General features: G+C 49.8%; 1 protein-coding gene across 2 annotated transcripts in view; it reads left to right on the plus strand.

Annotated features, from left to right (window-relative positions):
• The window catches only part of LOC124044971 (synaptophysin-like), a 45688-nt gene continuing 24992 nt past the window's right edge, over positions 1-20696 (plus strand). For both annotated transcript variants that reach the window (XM_046364169.1, XM_046364168.1), the window contains exons 1-2: positions 1-127; positions 11647-11716. In XM_046364169.1, coding sequence (XP_046220125.1) covers positions 114-127; positions 11647-11716 — 84 coding nt within the window. In that variant the 5' untranslated portion in view covers positions 1-113. The remainder of the gene's footprint in view (positions 128-11646; positions 11717-20696) is intronic.

Raw genomic sequence — 20696 nt, forward strand, 5'->3', positions numbered from 1 at the left:
CCATCTTGAGCAGTTCCCGTATCCTTCTCCTTCCTCCACCGAGGACGGTCGGTTCGGACGACTCCCTCTCCCCGCTCCGCAATTCCTCACACCAACGGAGCAAGGCAGCCAAGATGGACATTGTGAAAAATAACATCTAGAAAAATAACTGACATCCACTCTGTTTAAATTCCAACTGTTACACGTATGATGAATAGGCGGCGAGGGGCGTTCCTAGATCCTTATCTGGGATATTAGATGTGTCTGGTAAAACCGAGGAAAGCCCGTTGTTGAATGATACACCTGACATCCCTGATTACTGACGGGATGGATGGTTATGCATGTCTGTGTTAAATCAGGGGGAAATGTATCTCGTGATTTATGCCGGTTAAATTATTAGAAGAAAACATATTTCCCCCTCAACAAAATATATTATGACAAATACACCCATTCGTGGTCTATGAAAGATGGTGATATGAGCCTGTTTGCCCATAATATAAATGTACGCACAAATGTGGACCATATAAATTATGGAACGAAATATGTTTGTTTATCCATGGTCCAAATATGTATGGGCTCATACGGGTGAAAAAAACATATTGTTCTGCAATCCTGGAATTACACGATCTTCTAATAAAGCGGCTCTGTGCAGTTGTCATTTCTGAGATTGCGTTGTAAAAATGTCAGCTGAATTTCATTCCCCATATTAATAGTGATCCATGAATAGCATCACCGGGGAAGACAAGACATAAAATAAAAGCCCATTTTACAACCTATGTGTTGTGATAATTGCGTTGTTTGCTCTATAATAACCTGTTAGTTCATATGCCTTGATGTAACAGTACTCTTCTTGCGTTGTGTACAATCAGTCATCGACACGGAACTCCCAACATGTAGCACCAGTCATGTAGATTTATTCTGTTAGGAACGGCACAAAATTGCACGTCATGCAATGCACGTCTCACCATCCAACTCTGCACTCACGCACGCTGGTTTGGTGCTTGTTCACTGGTAAAACAAACTCACCCTACTTATATCAGATATACATTAGAATTGCAATTAAACAAGTAATACAAAAGTTATCGTTTATCTGTGAAGAGGCTCAGACAGAGAAATAATCAATTTCGATAATAAAACGTTCTCGTGGCGCCATCTTGTGGCGAAATACGATATCGCCATAAACTGCACCAGCAACGTCTTATCTGATTATTCAACAGCAACCACGGCGAAGTTCTGAGATGGAAATCCAGCGAAGGATGACCCGATCCAGAAGAACGGTCACGGCACCACTGTAACAGTAGAACTTTAGACCGTCCCCTCGCCCCATACCCGGGCGCGAACCAGGGACCCTCTGCACACATAAAACAACAGTCACCCACGAAGCATCGTTACCCATCGTTCCACAAAAGTCTCAGAGCAAAGTGACGTCACCGATTGAAACGCTATTTAGCGCCGCACCACCGCTAACTAAGCTAGACGTTTCACATCCGTTACACTGACACCCTGGTATATACTGTAGGCCTAAAGGCAGAGACAATAAGAGGGATAAATTCAACCACATCTTTGTTTTCATCACAAAACCCTGAAGTTCTCAGAGCATATTGTATGTAACAAACAGTTACAATGACCTACCGCATGGCCAAGCCACTTAATGTTTATGACGTGTTCCGGACTACTAAAATCCGATTCGAACGACAGAGAGATACCACAAGTCAGAAACAGGAGCTGCCTCCACTATTTCATCACTATTTCAACTTTTAACATGTCAACATCATCAAATGACTTATGCTTATTCTAACGCAGGGACAACTAAAAGATATCAAAAACCGTGCTTTTACACCTGCATTGTTTGCTGTTTGGGGTTTTAGGCTGGGTTTCTGTACAGCACTTTGAGATATCAGCTGATGTACGAAGGGCTATATAAATAAATTTGATTTGATTTGATTTTGATTTAGCCCAATCAAGGTAAACCAAATTTGGACGTGACTGTCCATGGTTCTGATTTCTGTGTGCGTGCGTGCGTTTGTGCAAGTAGAAAAACATGTTGACCCAACCTACTTGTAGGGAAACACCAATGACATCCTCCTCTCTTTCATGTTGACGAAACAGTCTATGACTCTTGTCATACAGTACATACTTTTATCTTTTGTTGTCCCAGACTAGCAGGCTAAAATTCTTGCTCGCTAGTTTTACTTCCTTTCAAAGGCAACGTTATCTAGATAACATTATCCTTCTACACCTAGCTACATGTTGAACTTCCATCCATCTCAGGCCGGGGGCACAACAATGTATGAATGGATGTTTAGATCAGAATCACAGTTAAAAACATTGGACAGTACTAAGAATAAAAAGGGAAACTCCACCCAAAAACTACATTTTGGTTATTAGTCCATTGTTGTCATAGTCCCACATTTTTTTCCCTTGTCATCAGTCAAGTTTGCAAGATGTGTAACTTTAAGAATACAGAAAGGATCCTGCTTGGTGCATTCTAATCACATGAAGTGGTGTTTTCCTCACACATACTGGATGATTTCTGTATTTTGAAAGTTACAAGTCTTGAAAGTTTCCGGGTTGGGATTTTCTTTTAAGTAAAACCACAAGTCTAAATTCCTATCTCCATCCATGACTAATTTAGGGAAAGGGACCATTTTTAGCTAGCTAGCTAGCCACAGGCAGACAACAGCACAATGAGATGCAACAATTCAGGTTGTTTCTGTCAATTACATATGGCTCTCAATGCGCTGTGATGGGAGTGAAGCCAAATCCAAGCTGGCTTCCCTTGATACGTTTCTTTGGTGCGCCAGAACCATTCTCAGTTGAGCTTTACTCAGTTTAGCTCAATGCTGATTGGCTATTATTTTTTATTTTTTTTATTTTAATCAAGGGAGGCCAAAATGCTCTCGGGCTTCTCTTGCACTCAATGCTATGGGCGGCAACAATGTCATACTCTTTTTGACCAGAAGGCATCAGATAGATGGCCTTCACATACAGAGACAGAGGGGCGCTGTTTCGCTCACACAGACGCTTTCTCCGGGGAGATGCTGTACATTCTGCTTCTTTTTCAAATTGAAGGAAAATGATTAAACACAGAGAGACGAAAGATACAAGCATGCATTATTTGTGTGGGAGGGGGGGGACAATGAATACACGGCACTGCCCTATACATGGCTCCTATGCATGACTCCTATACATGACTATGCATGACTCCTATACATGACTCCTATACATGGCTCCTATGCATGACTCCTATACATGACTCCTATACATGACATGGCTCCTATACATGACTCCTATACATGACTATACATGACTCCTATACATGACTCCTGTACATGACTCCTATACATGACTATACATGACTCCTATACATGACTCCTATACATGACTCCTATACATGACTCCTATACATGACTCCTATGCATGACTCCTATACATGACTCCTATACATGACTCCTATACATGACTCCTATACATGACTCCTATACATGACTCCTATACATGACTACATGACTCCTGTACATGGCTCCTATGCATGGCTCCTATGCATGACTCCTATACATGACTCCTATACATGACTCCTATACATGACTCCTGTACATGGCTCCTATGCATGGCTCCTATGCATGACTCCTATACATGACTCCTATACATGACTCCTATACATGACTCCTATACATGGCTACTATGCATGACTCCTATACATGACTCCTATTCATGGCTACTATGCATGACTCCTATACATGACTCCTATACATGGCTACTATGCATGGCTCCTATACATGGCTCCTATGCATGGCTCCTATACATGACTCCTATGCATGACTCCTATACATGACTCCTGTACATGACTCCTATACATGGCTCCTATGCATGGCTCCTATACATGGCTCCTATGCATGGCTCCTATACATGACTCCTATACATGGCCAATAGGGAAATATAATCACACCCCAAGCCGACCCAAACAGACACTAAATTAAACAGTACATGGCAGAACATCCAGAACGGACTCTGCCAGATGTAGCAGTCTTGTAATTGCGAACACGGGGCGCTGCCTAGTGACTCTCCCCTGTCTCATCACCCTGTGTGATATACTACCCCTGTCTCATCACCCTGTGTGATATACTACCCCTGTCTCATCACCCTGTGTGATATACTACCCCTGTCTCATCACCCTGTGTGTTATACTACCCCTGTCTCATCACCCTGTGTCTTATACTAGCAGCAGTGCCTAGTGACCCTCCCCTGTCTCATCACCCTGTGTGTTATACTACCCCTGTCTCATCACCCTGTGTGTTATACTACCCCTGTCTCATCACCCTGTGTCTTATACTAGCAGCAGTGCCTAGTGACCCTCCCCTGTCTCATCACCCTGTGTGTTATACTACCCCTGTCTCATCACCCTGTGTGTTATACTACCCCTGTCTCATCACCCTGTGTGTTATACTCGCAGCAGTGCCTAGTGACCGTCCCCTGTCTCATCACCCTGTGTGTTATACTAGCAGCAGTGCCTAGTGACCCTCCCCTGTCTCATCACCCTGTGTGTTATACTACCCCTGTCTCATCACCCTGTGTGTTATACTAGCAGCAGTGCCTAGTGACCGTCCCCTGTCTCATCACCCTGTGTGTTATACTAGCAGCAGTACCTAGTGACCCTCCCCTGTCTCATCACCCTGTGTGTTATACTACCCCTGTCTCATCACCCTGTGTGTTATACTACCCCTGTCTCATCACCCTGTGTGTTATACTAGCAGCAGTGCCTAGTGACCCTCCCCTGTCTCATCACCCTGTGTGTTATACTACCCCTGTCTCATCACCCTGTGTGTTATACTACCCCTGTCTCATCACCCTGTGTGTTATACTAGCAGCAGTGCCTAGTGACCGTCCCCTGTCTCATCACCCTGTGTGTTATACTACCAGCAGTACCTAGTGACCCTCCCCTGTCTCATCACCCTGTGTGTAATACTACCCCTGTCTCATCACCCTGTGTGTTATACTACCCCTGTCTCATCACCCTGTGTGTTATACTAGCAGCAGTGCCTAGTGACCGTCCCCTGTCTCATCACCCTGTGTGTTATACTAGCAGCAGTACCTAGTGACCCTCCCCTGTCTCATCACCCTGTGTGTTATACTCGCAGCAGTGCCTAGTGACCGTCCCCTGTCTCATCACCCTGTGTGTTATACTAGCAGCAGTACCTAGTGACCCTCCCCTGTCTCATCACCCTGTGTGTTATACTACCCCTGTCTCATCACCCTGTGTGTTATACTACCCCTGTCTCATCACCCTGTGTGTTATACTACCCCTGTCTCATCACCCTGTGTGTTATACTACCCCTGTCTCATCACCCTGTGTGTTATACTACCCCTGTCTCATCACCCTGTGTGTTATACTACCCCTGTCTCATCACCCTGTGTGTTATACTAGCAGCAGTGCCTAGTGACCCTCCCCTGTCCCATCACCCTGTGTGTTATACTACCCCTGTCTCATCACCCTGTGTGTTATACTACCCCTGTCTCATCACCCTGTGTAGCTCAGTTGGTAGAGCATGGCGCTTGTAACGCCAGGGTAGTGGGTTCGATCCCCGGGACCACCCATATACGTAGAATGTATGCACACATGACTGTAAGTTGCTTTGGATAAAAGCGTCTGCTAAATGGCATATATTATACTAGCAGCAGTGCCTACTGACCCTCCCCTGTCCCATCACCCTGTGTGTTATACTAGCTGCAGTGCCTAGTGACCCTCCCCTGTCTCATAAAGCACCGAACACAGGACAGGTAACCTCTGTTGCTCTTCAGAAGCAGAAGGAGGTAGTGAAAAGGGAAACAACTCAGAGGAGCAGGACCCGCAGGACTTCCGAGGCGAGGGACACTTTTGGACGCAAGCTCACCTTACGAGTCCCATGTGGTTTAGAGACCCGGTCTGAGACGACATATACTGTACCTTTCTAGAAACAGCACAACCGGGGTCCCTGGTGAGGCTCCCTACTGACACGCAGGGACACCTTCCAGGGATAGTTTAACATGAGGAATGTCCTCCCCTGCTTCACAAGCTCCTGTAAGGATGTCCCTCGCAGAGAACTGAAAAGGAACAAGTCCTTTATCCTCAAACAGCCCAGACATGGAGGTAGAACTTGTAGGCTGAATTCTAGAAAAACATTCAGAGGTAAATCTCTAGCTATCTGATTGGTCCTCCCAGGGGCCAGGCCCATAGGAAACAAATCTCCGTCATCGCTTGCAAAAAAACCTGCCTGTGCACCTGGGACAACAGGGCCCTTCTAGCCACTCACCTGGACACATCTCACAGCCTCAGCTGGTAGCTTCAGGTGTCCCTGTCAAGGCTACTGGCCATGGCCCAGTGGAGGGACCCACTGCTATTGTCAGGGGTCTGCCATGGGCTTAGTTGTATTAGAAAGGAAAATTGATTTGGGGGGTATGGACACTGGTGCAGAGCGCACTGCATTTCAATTACACGAAGCTCCTAACGGTATATCTGGCGCTCGGGAGTTTCCCCCTGCTTTTCTCGAGCCAGCTTGTGCTGGTCAGAACCGACGTTATGGCTCTTGCGTGGCGGTAGGTGGATATCTTCTTGCCGTCATCAAGGCCAGAATAACCTTTTGAAGAAGTGTTTCCATTGAACAGGAACATGAAGGATATCAAATCTGTCAAATACTGAAACAACTGTGTAGTTTATGCTTTGGATGTAGGACCCCATTATCTTGGTTGGGATCCCAGATCAATAGGACCCCATTATCTTGTTGGGATCCCAGATCAATAGGACCCCATTATCTTGTTGGGATCCCAGATCAATAGGACCCCATTATCTTGTTGGGATCCCAGATCAATAGGACCCCATTATTTTGTTGGGATCCCAGATCAATAGGACCCCATTATCTTGTTGGGATCCCAGATCAATAGGACCCCATTATTTTGTTGGGATCCCAGATCAATAGGACCCCATTATTTTGTTGGGATCCCAGATCAATAGGACCCCATTATCTTGTTGGGATCCCAGATCAATAGGACCCCATTATTTTGTTGGGATCCCAGATCAATAGAACCCCATTATTTTGTTGGGATCCCAGATCAATAGAACCCCATTATCTTGTTGGGATCCCAGATCAATAGGACCCCATTATTTTGTTGGGATCCCAGATCAATAGAACCCCATTATTTTGTTGGGATCCCAGATCAATAGAACCCCATTATCTTGTTGGGATCCCAGATCAATAGAACCCCATTATTTTGTTGGGATCCCAGATCAATAGAACCCCATTATCTTGTTGGGATCCCAGATCAATAGAACCCCATTATTTTGTTGGGATCCCAGATCAATAGGACCCCATTATCTTGTTGGGATCCCAGATCAATAGAACCCCATTATTTTGTTGGGATCCCAGATCAATAGAACCCCATTATCTTGTTGGGATCCCAGATCAATAGAACCCCATTATCTTGTTGGGATCCCAGATCAATAGAACCCCATTATCTTGTTGGGATCCCAGATCAATAGAACCCCATTATCTTGTTGGGATCCCAGATCAATAGAACCCCATTATTTTGTTGGGATCCCAGATCAATAGGACCCCATTATCTTGTTGGGATCCCAGATCAATAGGACCCCATTATTTTTTGGGGATCCCAGATCAATAGGACCTCATTATTTTGTTGGGATCCCAGATCAATACGACCCCATTATTTTGTTGGGATCCCAGATCAATAGGACCCCATTATTTTGTTGGGATCCCAGATCAATAGGAGCCCATTATTTTGTTGGGATCCCAGATCAATAGGACCCCATTATCTTGTTGGGATCCCAGATCAATAGGACCCCATTATCTTGTTGGGATCCCAGATCAATAGGACCCCATTATTTTGTTGGGATCCCAGATCAATAGGACCCCATTATTTTTTGGGGATCCCAGATCAATAGGACCCCATTATTTTGTTGGGATCCCAGATCAATACGACCCCATTATTTTGTTGGGATCCCAGATCAATTTTAAGCAAGGCATACCATTACAACGTCTATATTGGTATCATTTTCACATCATATGGATATAAAAAGATGTGTTGTAAAGCATATAACACCAGACTAGCCTGACATGTAGCTAGCATTTGTCAACAGGCATATAACACCAGACTAGCCTGACATGTAGCTAGCATTTGTCAACAGGCATATAATACCAGACTAGCCTGACATGTAGTTAGCATTTGTCAACAGGCATATAACACCAGACTAGCCTGACATGTAGCTAGCATTTGTCAACAGGCATATAACACCAGACTGGCCTGACACGTAGTTAGCATTTGTCAACAGGCATATAACACCAGACTAGCCTGACATGTAGCTAGCATTTGTCAACAGGCATATAACACCAGACTGGCCTGACATGTAGCTAGCATTTGTCAACAGGCATATAACACCAGACTGGCCTGACATGTAGCTAGCATTTGTCAACAGGCATATAACACCAGACTGGCCTGACATGTAGCTAGCATTTGTCAACAGGCATATAACACCAGACTGGCCTGACATGTAGCTAGCATTTGTCAACAGGCATATAACACCAGACTGGCCTGACATGTAGCTAGCATTTGTCAACAGGCATATAACACCAGACTAGCCTGACATGTAGCTAGCATTTGTCAACAGGCATATAACACCAGACTAGCCTGACATGTAGCTAGCATTTGTCAACAGGCATATAACACCAGACTGGCCTGACATGTAGCTAGCATTTGTCAACAGGCATATAACACCAGATTAGCCTGACATGTAGCTAGCATTTGTCAACAGGCATATAATACCAGACTAGCCTGACATGTAGCTAGCATTTGTCAACAGGCATATAACACCAGACTGGCCTGACATGTAGCTAGCATTTGTCAACAGGCATATAACACCAGACTAGCCTGACATGTAGCTAGCATTTGTCAACAGGCATATAACACCAGACTAGCCTGACATGTAGCTAGCATTTGTCAACAGGCATATAACACCAGACTAGCCTGACATGTAGCTAGCATTTGTCAACAGGCATATAACACCAGACTGGCCTGACATGTAGCTAGCATTTGTCAACAGGCATATAACACCAGATTAGCCTGACATGTAGCTAGCATTTGTCAACAGGCATATAATACCAGACTAGCCTGACATGTAGCTAGCATTTGTCAACAGGCATATAACACCAGACTAGCCTGACATGTAGCTAGCATTTGTAAACATGCATATAACACCAGACTAGCCTGACATGTAGCTAGCATTTGTCAACATATAACACCGGATCCGGAAGTTCAAACGTCATCGCTAGCTAGTCAAAAAGAGTGCCTCGGCTCCTCTTGCTTGGTAAGCTACTCTGGCTCCCCCTTGTGGATATACACTACACACGGCACCTCTTGCTTGGTAAGCTACTCTGGCTCCCCCTAGTGGATATACACTACACACGGCCCCTCTTGCTTGGTAAGCTACTCTGGCTCCCCCTAGTGGATATACACTACACACGGCACCTCTTGCTTGGTAAGCTACTCTGGCTCCCCCTAGTGGATATACACTACACACGGCCCCTCTTGCTTGGTAAGCTACTCTGGCTCCCCCTAGTGGATATACACTACACACGGCTCCTCTTGCTTGGTAAGCTACTCTCCCCCGAGTGGATATACACTACACACGGCTCCTCTTGCTTGGTAAGCTACTCTGGCTCCCCCTAGTGGATATGCACTACACACGGCTCCTCTTGCTTGGTAAGCTACTCTGGCTCCCCCTAGTGGATATACACTACACACGGCACCTCTTGCTTGGTAAGCTACTCTGGCTCCCCCTAGTGGATATACACTACACACGGCCCCTCTTGCTTGGTAAGCTACTCTGGCTCCCCCTAGTGGATATACACTACACACGGCTCCTCTTGCTTGGTAAGCTACTCTCCCCCGAGTGGATATACACTACACACGGCTCCTCTTGCTTGGTAAGCTACTCTGGCTCCCCCTAGTGGATATACACTACACACAGCTCCTCTTGCTTGGTAAGCTACTCTCCCCCGAGTGGAAAAGGTATGCATTAGAACGCAATATGGCCTCCATCTCCACTCTGACCGTCTGACACTCTGACCGGTGGCTAATATGCTGTAATGATAATAGCCATTTCATTCATACCATGTCTTTACTGTGGATGATGATATGAGTGATTATAATATAATAATAATAATAATATATGCCATTTAGCAGACGCTTTTATCCAAAGCGACTTACAGTCATGTGTGCATACATTCTACGTATGGGTGGTCCCGGGGATCGAACCCACTACCGGGGATCGAACCCACTACCCTGGCGTTACAAGCGCCATGCTCTACCAACTGAGCTACAGAAGGACCACAATATATCATCTCAGGAAAATAATGACTACCTGTGTGTGAAAATCGGTGTGTTTTATGTAGGATATACCGTATAATCAGCCTGTAGAAACACCAGAGTCATTCAGCCTAGAAAGATATACTGTATGATACGGAGCGTTCCGAAAGTATTCAGACCCCTTGACTTTTTCCACATCTTGTTACGTTACAACCTTATTCTAAAATGGATTAAATAAAACATGTTCCTCCTAAATCTACATACAATACCCCATAATGACATTACAATACCCCATAATGACATCACAATACCCCATAATGACATCACAATACCCCATAATGACATCACAATACCCCATAATGACATCACAATACCCCATAATGACATCACAATACCCCATAATGACATCACAATACCCCATAATGACATCACAATACCCCATAATGACATCACAATACCCCATAATGACATCACAATACCCCATAATGACATCACAATACCCCATAATGACATCTCAATACCCCATAATGACATCTCAATACCCCATAATGACATCACAATACCCCATAATGACATCTCAATACCCCATAATGACATCTCAATACCCCATAATGACATCTCAATACCCCATAATGACATCACAATACCCCATAATGACAAAGAAAAAAAAATGGTGCAAAATTCTAAAACAAAAAAAATCGTATTTACCTTTGATATGATGATGATGGGTCTGTTGATATAATGATGATGGGTCTGTTGATATGATGATGGGCCTGTTGATAGGATGATGGGCCTGTTGATAGGATAGGATGATGGGCCTGTTGATAGGATGATGGGCCTGTTGATAGGATGATGGGCCTGTTGATAGGATGATGGGTCTGTTGATAGGATGATGGGTCTGTTGACAAGATGATGGGCCTGTTGATAGGATGATTAGTCTGTTGATAGGTTGATGGGTCTGTTGATAGGATGATGGGCCTGTTATATGAGGATGATGGGCCTGTTGATATGAGGATGATGGGCCTGTTGATATGAGGATGATGGGCCTGTTGATATGAGGATGATGGGCCTGTTGATATGATGATGATGGGCCTGTTGATATGAGGATGGGCCTGTTGATAGGTTGATGGGTCTGTTGATAGGATGATGGACCTGTTGATATGAGGATGATGGGCCTGTTGATATGAGGATGATGGGCCTGTTGATATGAGGATGGGCCTGTTGATATGAGGATGATGGGTCTGTTGATATGATAGGATGATGGGTCTGTTGATATGAGGATGATGGGTCTGTTGATATGATTTATTTTATTTTCCAGTTGGTTGCGGGCGGACAGTTCAGAATCCTCAAAGTTCCCCTGGGCTTCATCAAAGCTCTAGAATGGGTAAGTTATCTCTCTCTCTCTTATCTCTCTCTCTCTCTGTCCTCCCCCCTCTCGCTCTCTCTACCGCCACTTCCTACCCCCTGTCCCTCTCTCTCTCTGTGACCAGGAACAACACTAGGTCCAGAGTTAGTCTCTGACCAGGAGCAACACTAGGTCCAGAGTTAGTCTCTGACCAGGAACATCACTAGGTCCAGAGTTAGTCTCTGACCAGGAACAACAGCAGGCCCAGAGTTGGTCTCTGACCAGGAACAACACTAGGTCCAGAGTTAGTCTCTGACTAGGAACAACACTAGGTCCAGAGTTAGTCTCTGACCAGGAACAACAGCAGGCCCAGAGTTGGTCTCTGACCAGGAACAACACTAGGTCCAGAGTTGGTCTCTGACCAGGAACAACACTAGGTCCAGAGTTAGTCTCTGACCAGGAACAACACTAGGCCCAGAGTTAGTCTCTGACCAGGAACAACAGCAGGCCCAGAGTTGGTCTCTGACCAGGAACAACACTAGGCCCTGAGTTGGTCTCTGACTAGGAACAACACTAGGTCCAGAGTTAGTCTCTGACTAGGAACAACACTAGGCCCAGAGTTAGTCTCTGACTAGGAACAACACTAGGTCCAGAGTTAGTCTCTGACTAGGAACAACACTAGGCCCAGAGTTAGTCAGTTGGTTTCATATTTAAACATTTAAAATTTACAACAATTCTATGTGATTCTGATAACTAGAATGTGTAGACTTTCCAAGATATAGTTTATGTCATCCTATCATCAGTAACCATGTCTCAGACGCCAACTGATCTGACATAATATTCATTAAGTACCAACGCATATTTTCAACTGGTTGGATTACTGAAATATGGTTCCGTTTCCCACCTTTTGATGTTCCCAGAATCGCTAAAGGGTTTTTCACAAGTCAACTCTAGAGTAGAGAGAGAGAGATAAATGGGGGGAAAGGTATTTATGGGGGTCATAAACCTCCCCAACAGGCCAACGTCATGACACTATCCAGGATGTGTACAGAAACAGGAGACAGGCTCCTGCTAGTATGTGCTGTTGCAGTTTGCACAAGCCAAGACTACTTAGTTATATCAAATGTCATGTGTGTATCTCTAGAGTGGCAAACAGCACTATTTCAGTGGTATTCTAGTGTAGCAAACAGCACTATTTCAGTGGTATTCTAGAGTAGCAGACAGCACTATTTCAGTGTTATTCTAGAGTAGCAGACAGAACTATTTCATATGCATATGTATATACTGTACTCTACATCATCGACTGCATCCTTATGTAACACATGTATCACTAACCACTTTAACTATGCCACTTTGTTTACTTTGTCTACACACTCATCTCATATGTATATACTGTACTCGATACCATCTACTGTATGCTGCTCTGTACCATCACTCATTCATATATCCTTATGTACATATTCCTTATCCCCTTACACTGTGTATAAGACAGTAGTTTTGGAATTGTTAATTAGATTACTTGTTGGTTATCACTGCATTGTCGGAACTAGAAGCACAAGCATTTCGCTACACTCGCATTAACATCTGCTAACCATGTGTATGTGACAAATAAAATTTGATTTGATTTGGTATTCCAGTGTAGCAAACAGCACTCTTTCAGTGGTATTCTAGAGTAGCAAACAGCACTATTTCAGTGGTATTCTAGAGTAGCAAACAGCACTATTTCAGTGGTATTCTAGAGTAGCAAACAGCACTATTTCAGTGGTATTCTAGTGTAGCAGACAGCACTATTTCAGTGGTATTCTAGTGTAGCAGACAGCACTATTTCAGTGGTATTCTAGAGTAGCAGACAGCACTATTTCAGTGTTATTCTAGAGTAGCAGACAGCACTATTTCAGTGGTATTCTAGTGTAGCAGACAGCACTATTTCAGTGGTATTCTAGAGTAGCAGACAGCACTATTTCAGTGGTATTCTAGAGTAGCAGACAGCACTATTTCAGTGGTATTCTAGTGTAGCAGACAGCACTATTTCAGTGGTATTCTAGAGTAGCAGACAGCACTATTTCAGTGGTATTCTAGAGTAGCAGACAGAACTATTTCAGTGGTATTCTCCTACTGCAGTTATGCGCCGACCAGGGATGTTATAACCCTCTACTCTGTGGGTTGAGGTGCCCAGTCCAGTGGGTTGAGGTGCCCAGTGCCCAGTGGGTTTGAGGTGTCCAGTGGGTTTGAGGTGCCCAGTGGGTTTGAGGTGCCCAGTGGGTTTGAGGTGCCCAGTGGGATTGAGGTACCCAGTGGGTTTGAGGTACCCAGTGGGTTTGAGGTGCCCAGTGGGTTTGAGGTGCCCAGTGGGTTTGAGGTGCCCAGTGGGTTTGAGGTGCCCAGTGGGTTTGAGGTGCCCAGTGGGTTTGAGGTGCCCAGTGGGTTTGAGGTGCCCAGTGGGTTTGAGGTGCCCAGTGGGTTGAGGTGCCCAGTCCAGTGGGTTTGAGGTGCCCAGTCCAGTGGGTTTGAGGTGCCCAGTGGGGTTGAGGTGCCCAGTGGGTTTGAGGTGCCCAGTGGGTTTGAGGTGCCCAGTCCAGTGGGTTTGAGGTGCCCAGTCCAGTGGGTTTGAGGTGCCCAGTCCAGTGGGTTTGAGGTGCCCAATGGGTTTGAGGTGCCCAGTGGGTTTGAGGTGCCCAGTCCAGTGGGTTTGAGGTGCCCAGTGGGGTTGAGGTGCCCAGTGGGGTTGAGGTACCCAGTGGGTTTGAGGTGCCCAGTGGGTTTGAGGTGCCCAGTGGGTTTGAGGTACCCAGTGGGTTTGAGGTGCCCAGTGGGTTTGAGGTGCCCAGTGGGTTTGAGGTACCCAGTGGGTTTGAGGTGCCCAGCCCAGTGGGTTTGAGGTACCCAGTGGGTTTGAGGTGCCCAGTGGGTTTGAGGTACCCAGTGGGTTTGAGGTGCCCAGTGGGTTTGAGGCGCCCAGTGGGTTTGAGGTGCCCAGTGGGTTTGAGGCGCCCAGTGGGTTTGAGGTGTCCAGTGGGTTTGAGGTGTCCAGTGGGTTTGAGGTGTCCAGTGGGTTTGAGGTGCCCAGTGGGTTGAGTTGCCCAGTCCAGTGGGTTTGAGGTGTCCAGTGGGTTTGAGGCACCCAGTGGGTTTGAGGTGCCCAGTCCAGTGGGTTTGAGGTGCCCAGTGGGTTTGAGGTACCCAGTGGGTTTGAGGTACCCAGTGGGTTTGAGGTACCCAGTGGGTTTGAGGTGCCCAGTGGGTTTGAGGTGCCCAGTGGGTTGAGGTGCCCAGTCCAGTGGGTTTGAGGTACCCAGTGGGTTTGAGGTGCCCAGTGGGTTTGAGATGCCCAGTGGGTTTGAGGTGCCCAGTGGGTTTGAGGCGCCCAGTGGGTTTGAGGTGCCCAGTGGGTTTGAGGCGCCCAGTGGGTTTGAGGCGCCCAGTGGGTTTGAGGTGCCCAGTGGGTTTGAGGTGCCCAGTGGGTTTGAGGTGCCCAGTGGGTTTGAGGCGCCCAGTGGGTTTGAGGTGCCCAGTGGGTTTGAGGTGCCCAGTGGGTTTGAGGTGCCCAGTGGGTTTGAGGTGCCCAGTGGGTTTGAGGCGCCCAGTGGGTTTGAGGTGCCCAGTGGGTTTGAGGTGTCCAGTGGGTTTGAGGTGCCCAGTGGGTTGAGGTGCCCAGTCCAGTGGGTTTGAGGTGCCCAGTGGGTTTGAGGTGCCCAGTGGGTTTGAGGCGCACAGTGGGTTTGAGGTGCCCAGTCCAGTGGGTTTGAGGTGCCCAGTCCAGTGGGTTTGAGGTGCCCAGTCCAGTGGGTTTGAGGTACCCAGTGGGTTTGAGGTGCCCAGTGGGTTTGAGGTACCCAGTGGGTTTGAGGCGCCCAGTGGGTTTGAGGTGCCCAGTCCAGTGGGTTTGAGGTGCCCAGTGGGTTTGAGGTACCCAGTGGGTTTGAGGTACCCAGTGGGTTTGAGGTGCCCAGTGGGTTTGAGGTGCCCAGTGGGTTGAGGTGCCCAGTCCAGTGGGTTTGAGGTACCCAGTGGGTTTGAGGTGCCCAGTGGGTTTGAGGTGCCCAGTGGGTTTGAGGTGCCCAGTGGGTTTGAAGCGCCCAGTGGGTTTGAGGTGCCCAGTGGGTTTGAGGTGCCCAGTGGGTTTGAGGCGCCCAGTGGGTTTGAGGCGCCCAGTGGGTTTGAGGTGCCCAGTGGGTTTGAGGTGCCCAGTGGGTTTGAGGTGCCCAGTGGGTTTGAGGTGCCCAGTGGGTTTGAGGTGCCCAGTGGGTTTGAGGTGCCCAGTGGGTTTGACGCGCCCAGTGGGTTTGAGGTGCCCAGTGGGTTTGAGGTGCCCAGTGGGTTTGAGGTGCCCAGTGGGTTTGAGGTGCCCAGTGGGTTTGAGGCACCCAGTGGGTTTGAGGCACCCAGTGGGTTTGAGGCACCCAGTGGGTTTGAGGTACCCAGTGGGTTTGAGGTACCCAGTCCAGTGGGTTTGAGGTGTCCAGTGGGTTTGAGGTGTCCAGTCCAGTGGGTTTGAGGTGCCCAGTCCAGTGGGTTTGAGGTGCCCAGTCCAGTGGGTTTGAGGTGCCCAGTCCAGTGGGTTTGAGGTACCCAGTGGGTTTGAGGTGCCCAGTGGGTTTGAGGTACCCAGTGGGTTTGAGGTGCCCAGTGGGTTTGAGGTGCCCAGTGGGTTGAGGTGCCCAGTCCAGTGGGTTTGAGGTGCCCAGTGGGTTTGAGGTGCCCAGTGCCCAGTGGGTTTGAGGTACCCAGTGGGTTTGAGGTGCCCAGTCCAGTGGGTTTGAGGTGCCCAGTGGGTTTGAGGTGCCCAGTGGGTTTGAGGTACCCAGTGGGTTTGAGGTGCCCAGTGGGTTTGAGGTACCCAGTGGGTTTGAGGTGCCCAGTGGGTTTGAGGCGCCCAGTGGGTTTGAGGCGTCCAGTGGGTTTGAGGCGCCCAGTGGGTTTGAGGTGCCCAGTGGGTTTGAGGTGCCCAGTCCAGTGGGTTTGAGGTGCCCAGTCCAGTGGGTTTGAGGTGCCCAGTGGGTTTGAGGTGCCCCGTGGGTTTGAGGCGCCCAGTGGGTTTGAGGCGCCCCGTGGGTTTGAGGCGCCCCGTGGGTTTGAGGCGCCCAGTGGGTTTGAGGTGCCCAGTGGGTTTGAGGTGCCCAGTGGGTTGAGGTGCCCAATCCAGTGGGTTTGAGGTGTCCAGTGGGTTTGAGGTGCCCAGTGGGTTAAGGTGCCCAGTCCAGTGGGTTTGAGGTGCCCAGTGGGTTTGAGGTGCCCAGTGGGTTTGAGGTGCCCAGTGGGTTTGAGGTGCCCAGTGGGTTTGAGGTGCCCAGTGAGTTTGAAGTGCCCAGTGGGTTTGAGGTGCCCAGTGGGTTGAGGTGCCCAGTCCAGTGGGTTTGAGGTACCCAGTCCAGTGGGTTTGAGGTGCCCAGTGGGGTTGAGGTACCCAGTGGGTTTGAGGTGCCCAGTGGGTTTGAGGTGCCCAGTGGGTTTGAGGTGCCCAGTGGGGTTGAGGTGCCCAGTGTGTTTGAGGTGCCCAGTCCAGTGGGTTTGAGGTGCCCAGTCCAGTGGGTTTGAGGTGCCCAGTCCAGTGGGTTTGAGGTGCCCAGTGGGTTTGAGGTGCCCAGTCCAGTGGGTTTGAGGTGCCCAGTGCAGTGGGTTTGAGGTGCCCAGTGGGTTTGAGGTGCCCAGTCCAGTGGGTTTGAGGTGCCCAGTCCAGTGGGTTTGAGGTGTCCAGTGGGTTTGAGGTGTCCAGTGGGTTTGAGGTGCCCAGTCCAGTGGGGTTGAGGTGCCCAGTGGGGTTGAGGTGCCCAGTGGGTTTGAGGTGCCCAGTCCAGTGGGTTTGAGGTGTCCAGTGGGTTTGAGGTGTCCAGTGGGTTTGAGGTGCCCAGTGGGTTTGAGGTGCCCAGTGGGTTTGAGGTGCCCAGTCCAGTGGGTTTGAGGTGTCCAGTGGGTTTGAGGTGTCCAGTGGGTTTGAGGTGTCCAGTGGGTTTGAGGTGCCCAGTGGGTTTGAGGTGCCCAGTCCAGTGGGTTTGAGGTGCCCAGTGGGTTTGAGGTGCCCAGTGGGTTTGAGGTGCCCAGTGGGTTTGAGGTGCCCAGTGCCCAGTGGGTTTGAGGTACCCAGTGGGTTTGAGGTGCCCAGTCCAGTGGGTTTGAGGTGCCCAGTGGGTTTGAGGTGCCCAGTGGGTTTGAGGTGCCCAGTGGGTTTGAGGTGCCCAGTGGGTTTGAGGCGCCCAGTGGGTTTGAGGTGCCCAGTCCAGTGGGTTTGAGGTGCCCAGTGGGTTTGAGGTACCCAGTGGGTTTGAGGTACCCAGTGGGTTGAGGTGCCCAGTCCAGTGGGTTTGAGGTGCCCAGTGGGTTTGAGGTGCCCAGTGGGTTTGAGGTGCCCAGTGGGTTTGAGGCGCCCAGTGGGTTTGAGGCGCCCAGTGGGTTTGAGGTGTCCAGTGGGTTTGAGGTGCCCAGTGGGTTTGAGGTGCCCAGTGGGTTTGAGGTGCCCAGTCCAGTGGGTTTGAGGTGCCCAGTGGGTTTGAGGTGCCCAGTGGGTTTGAGGTGCCCAGTGCCCAGTGGGTTTGAGGTACCCAGTGGGTTTGAGGTGCCCAGTCCAGTGGGTTTGAGGTGCCCAGTGGGTTTGAGGTGCCCAGTGGGTTTGAGGTGCCCAGTGGGTTTGAGGTACCCAGTGGGTTTGAGGTGCCCAGTGGGTTTGAGGCGCCCAGTGGGTTTGAGGTGCCCAGTGGGTTTGAGGCGCCCAGTGGGTTTGAGGTGTCCAGTGGGTTTGAGGTGCCCAGTGGTTTGAGGTGCCCAGTCCAGTGGGTTTGAGGTGCCCAGTGGGTTTGAGGTGCCCAGTGGGTTTGAGGCGCCCAGTGGGTTTGAGGTGCCCAGTCCAGTGGGTTTGAGGTGCCCAGTCCAGTGGGTTTGAGGTGCCCAGTGGGTTTGAGGTGCCCAGTGGGTTTGAGGTACCCAGTGGGTTTGAGGTGCCCAGTCCAGTGGGTTTGAGGTGCCCAGTCCAGTGGGTTTGAGGTGCCCAGTGGGTTTGAGGTGCCCAGTGGGTTTGAGGTGCCCAGTCCAGTGGGTTTGAGGTGCCCAGTCCAGTGGGTTTGAGGTGCCCAGTCCAGTGGGTTTGAGGTGCCCAGTCCAGTGGGTTTGAGGTGTCCAGTGGGTTTGAGGTGTCCAGTGGGTTTGAGGTGCCCAGTGGGTTTGAGGTGCCCAGTGGGGTTGAGGTGCCCAGTGGGTTTGAGGTGCCCAGTCCAGTGGGTTTGAGGTGCCCAGTCCAGTGGGTTTGAGGTGTCCAGTGGGTTTGAGGTGTCCAGTGGGTTTGAGGTGCCCAGTCCAGTGGGTTTGAGGTGCCCAGTGGGGTTGAGGTGCCCAGTGGGTTTGAGGTGCCCAGTCCAGTGGGTTTGAGGTGTCCAGTGGGTTTGAGGTGTCCAGTGGGTTTGAGGTGCCCAGTGGGTTTGAGGTACCCAGTGGGTTGAGGTGCCCAGTCCAGTGGGTTTGAGGTACCCAGTGGGTTTGAGGTGCCCAGTGGGTTTGAGGTGCCCAGTGGGTTTGAGGCGCCCAGTGGGTTTGAGGCGCCCAGTGGGTTTGAGGTGTCCAGTGGGTTTGAGGTGCCCAGTGGTTTGAGGTGCCCAGTGGGTTTGAGGTGCCCAGTGGGTTTGAGGCGCCCAGTGGGTTTGAGGTGTCCAGTGGGTTTGAGGTACCCAGTCCAGTGGGTTTGAGGTGCCCAGTGGGTTTGAGGTGTCCAGTGGGTTTGAGGTGCCCAGTGGGTTGAGGTGCCCAGTCCAGTGGGTTTGAGGTGCCCAGTGGGTTTGAGGCGCCCAGTCGGTTTGAGGTGCCCAGTCCAGTGGGTTTGAGGTGCCCAGTCCAGTGGGTTTGAGGTGCCCAGTCCAGTGGGTTTGAGGTACCCAGTGGGTTTGAGGTGCCCAGTGGGTTTGAGGTACCCAGTGGGTTTGAGGTGCCCAGTGGGTTTGAGGTGCCCAGTGGGTTTGAGGTGCCCAGTCCAGTGGGTTTGAGGTGCCCAGTGGGTTTGAGGCGCCCAGTGGGTTTGAGGTGCCCAGTCCAGTGGGTTTGAGGTGCCCAGTCCAGTGGGTTTGAGGTGCCCAGTGGGTTTGAGGTGCCCAGTGGGTTTGAGGTGCCCAGTGGGTTTGAGGTGCCCAGTGGGTTTGAGGTGCCCAGTGGGGTTGAGGTGCCCAGCCCAGTGGGTTTGAGGCACCCAGTGGGTTTGAGGTGCCCAGTCCAGTGGGTTTGAGGTGCCCAGTCAGTGGGTTTGAGGTGCCCAGTGGGTTTGAGGTGTCCAGTGGGTTTGAGGTGCCCAGTGGGGTTGAGGTGCCCAGTGGGGTTGAGGTGCCCAGTGGGTTTGAGGTGCCCAGTGGGTTTGAGGTGCCCAGTGGGTTTGAGGTGCCCAGTGGGTTTGAGGTACCCAGTGGGTTTGAGGTACCCAGTGGGTTGAGGTGCCCAGTCCAGTGGGTTTGAGGTACCCAGTGGGTTTGAGGTGCCCAGTGGGTTTGAGGTGCCCAGTGGGTTTGAGGCGCCCAGTGGGTTTGAGGCGCCCAGTGGGTTGAGGTGCCCAGTCCAGTGGGTTTGAGGTGTCCAGTGGGTTTGAGGTGTCCAGTGGGTTTGAGGTGTCCAGTGGGTTTGAGGTGCCCAGTCCAGTGGGTTTGAGGTGCCCAGTGGGGTTGAGGTGCCCAGTGGGTTTGAGGTGCCCAGTCCAGTGGGTTTGAGGTGCCCAGTCCAGTGGGTTTGAGGTGTCCAGTGGGCAGTGGGTTTGAGGTGTCCAGTGGGTTTGAGGTGCCCAGTCCAGTGGGTTTGAGGTGCCCAGTGGGGTTGAGGTGCCCAGTGGGTTTGAGGTGCCCAGTCCAGTGGGTTTGAGGTGTCCAGTGGGTTTGAGGTGCCCAGTGGGTTTGAGGTGCCCAGTGGGTTTGAGGTGCCCAGTGGGTTTGAGGTGCCCAGTGGGTTTGAGGTGCCCAGTCCAGTGGGTTTGAGGTGTCCAGTGGGTTTGAGGTGTCCAGTGGGTTTGAGGTGTCCAGTGGGTTTGAGGTGCCCAGTGGGTTTGAGGTGCCCAGTGGGT

The sequence above is a fragment of the Oncorhynchus gorbuscha genome, linkage group LG10 (genome assembly GCF_021184085.1).
Source record: "Oncorhynchus gorbuscha isolate QuinsamMale2020 ecotype Even-year linkage group LG10, OgorEven_v1.0, whole genome shotgun sequence".
Taxonomy (NCBI): domain Eukaryota; kingdom Metazoa; phylum Chordata; class Actinopteri; order Salmoniformes; family Salmonidae; genus Oncorhynchus; species Oncorhynchus gorbuscha.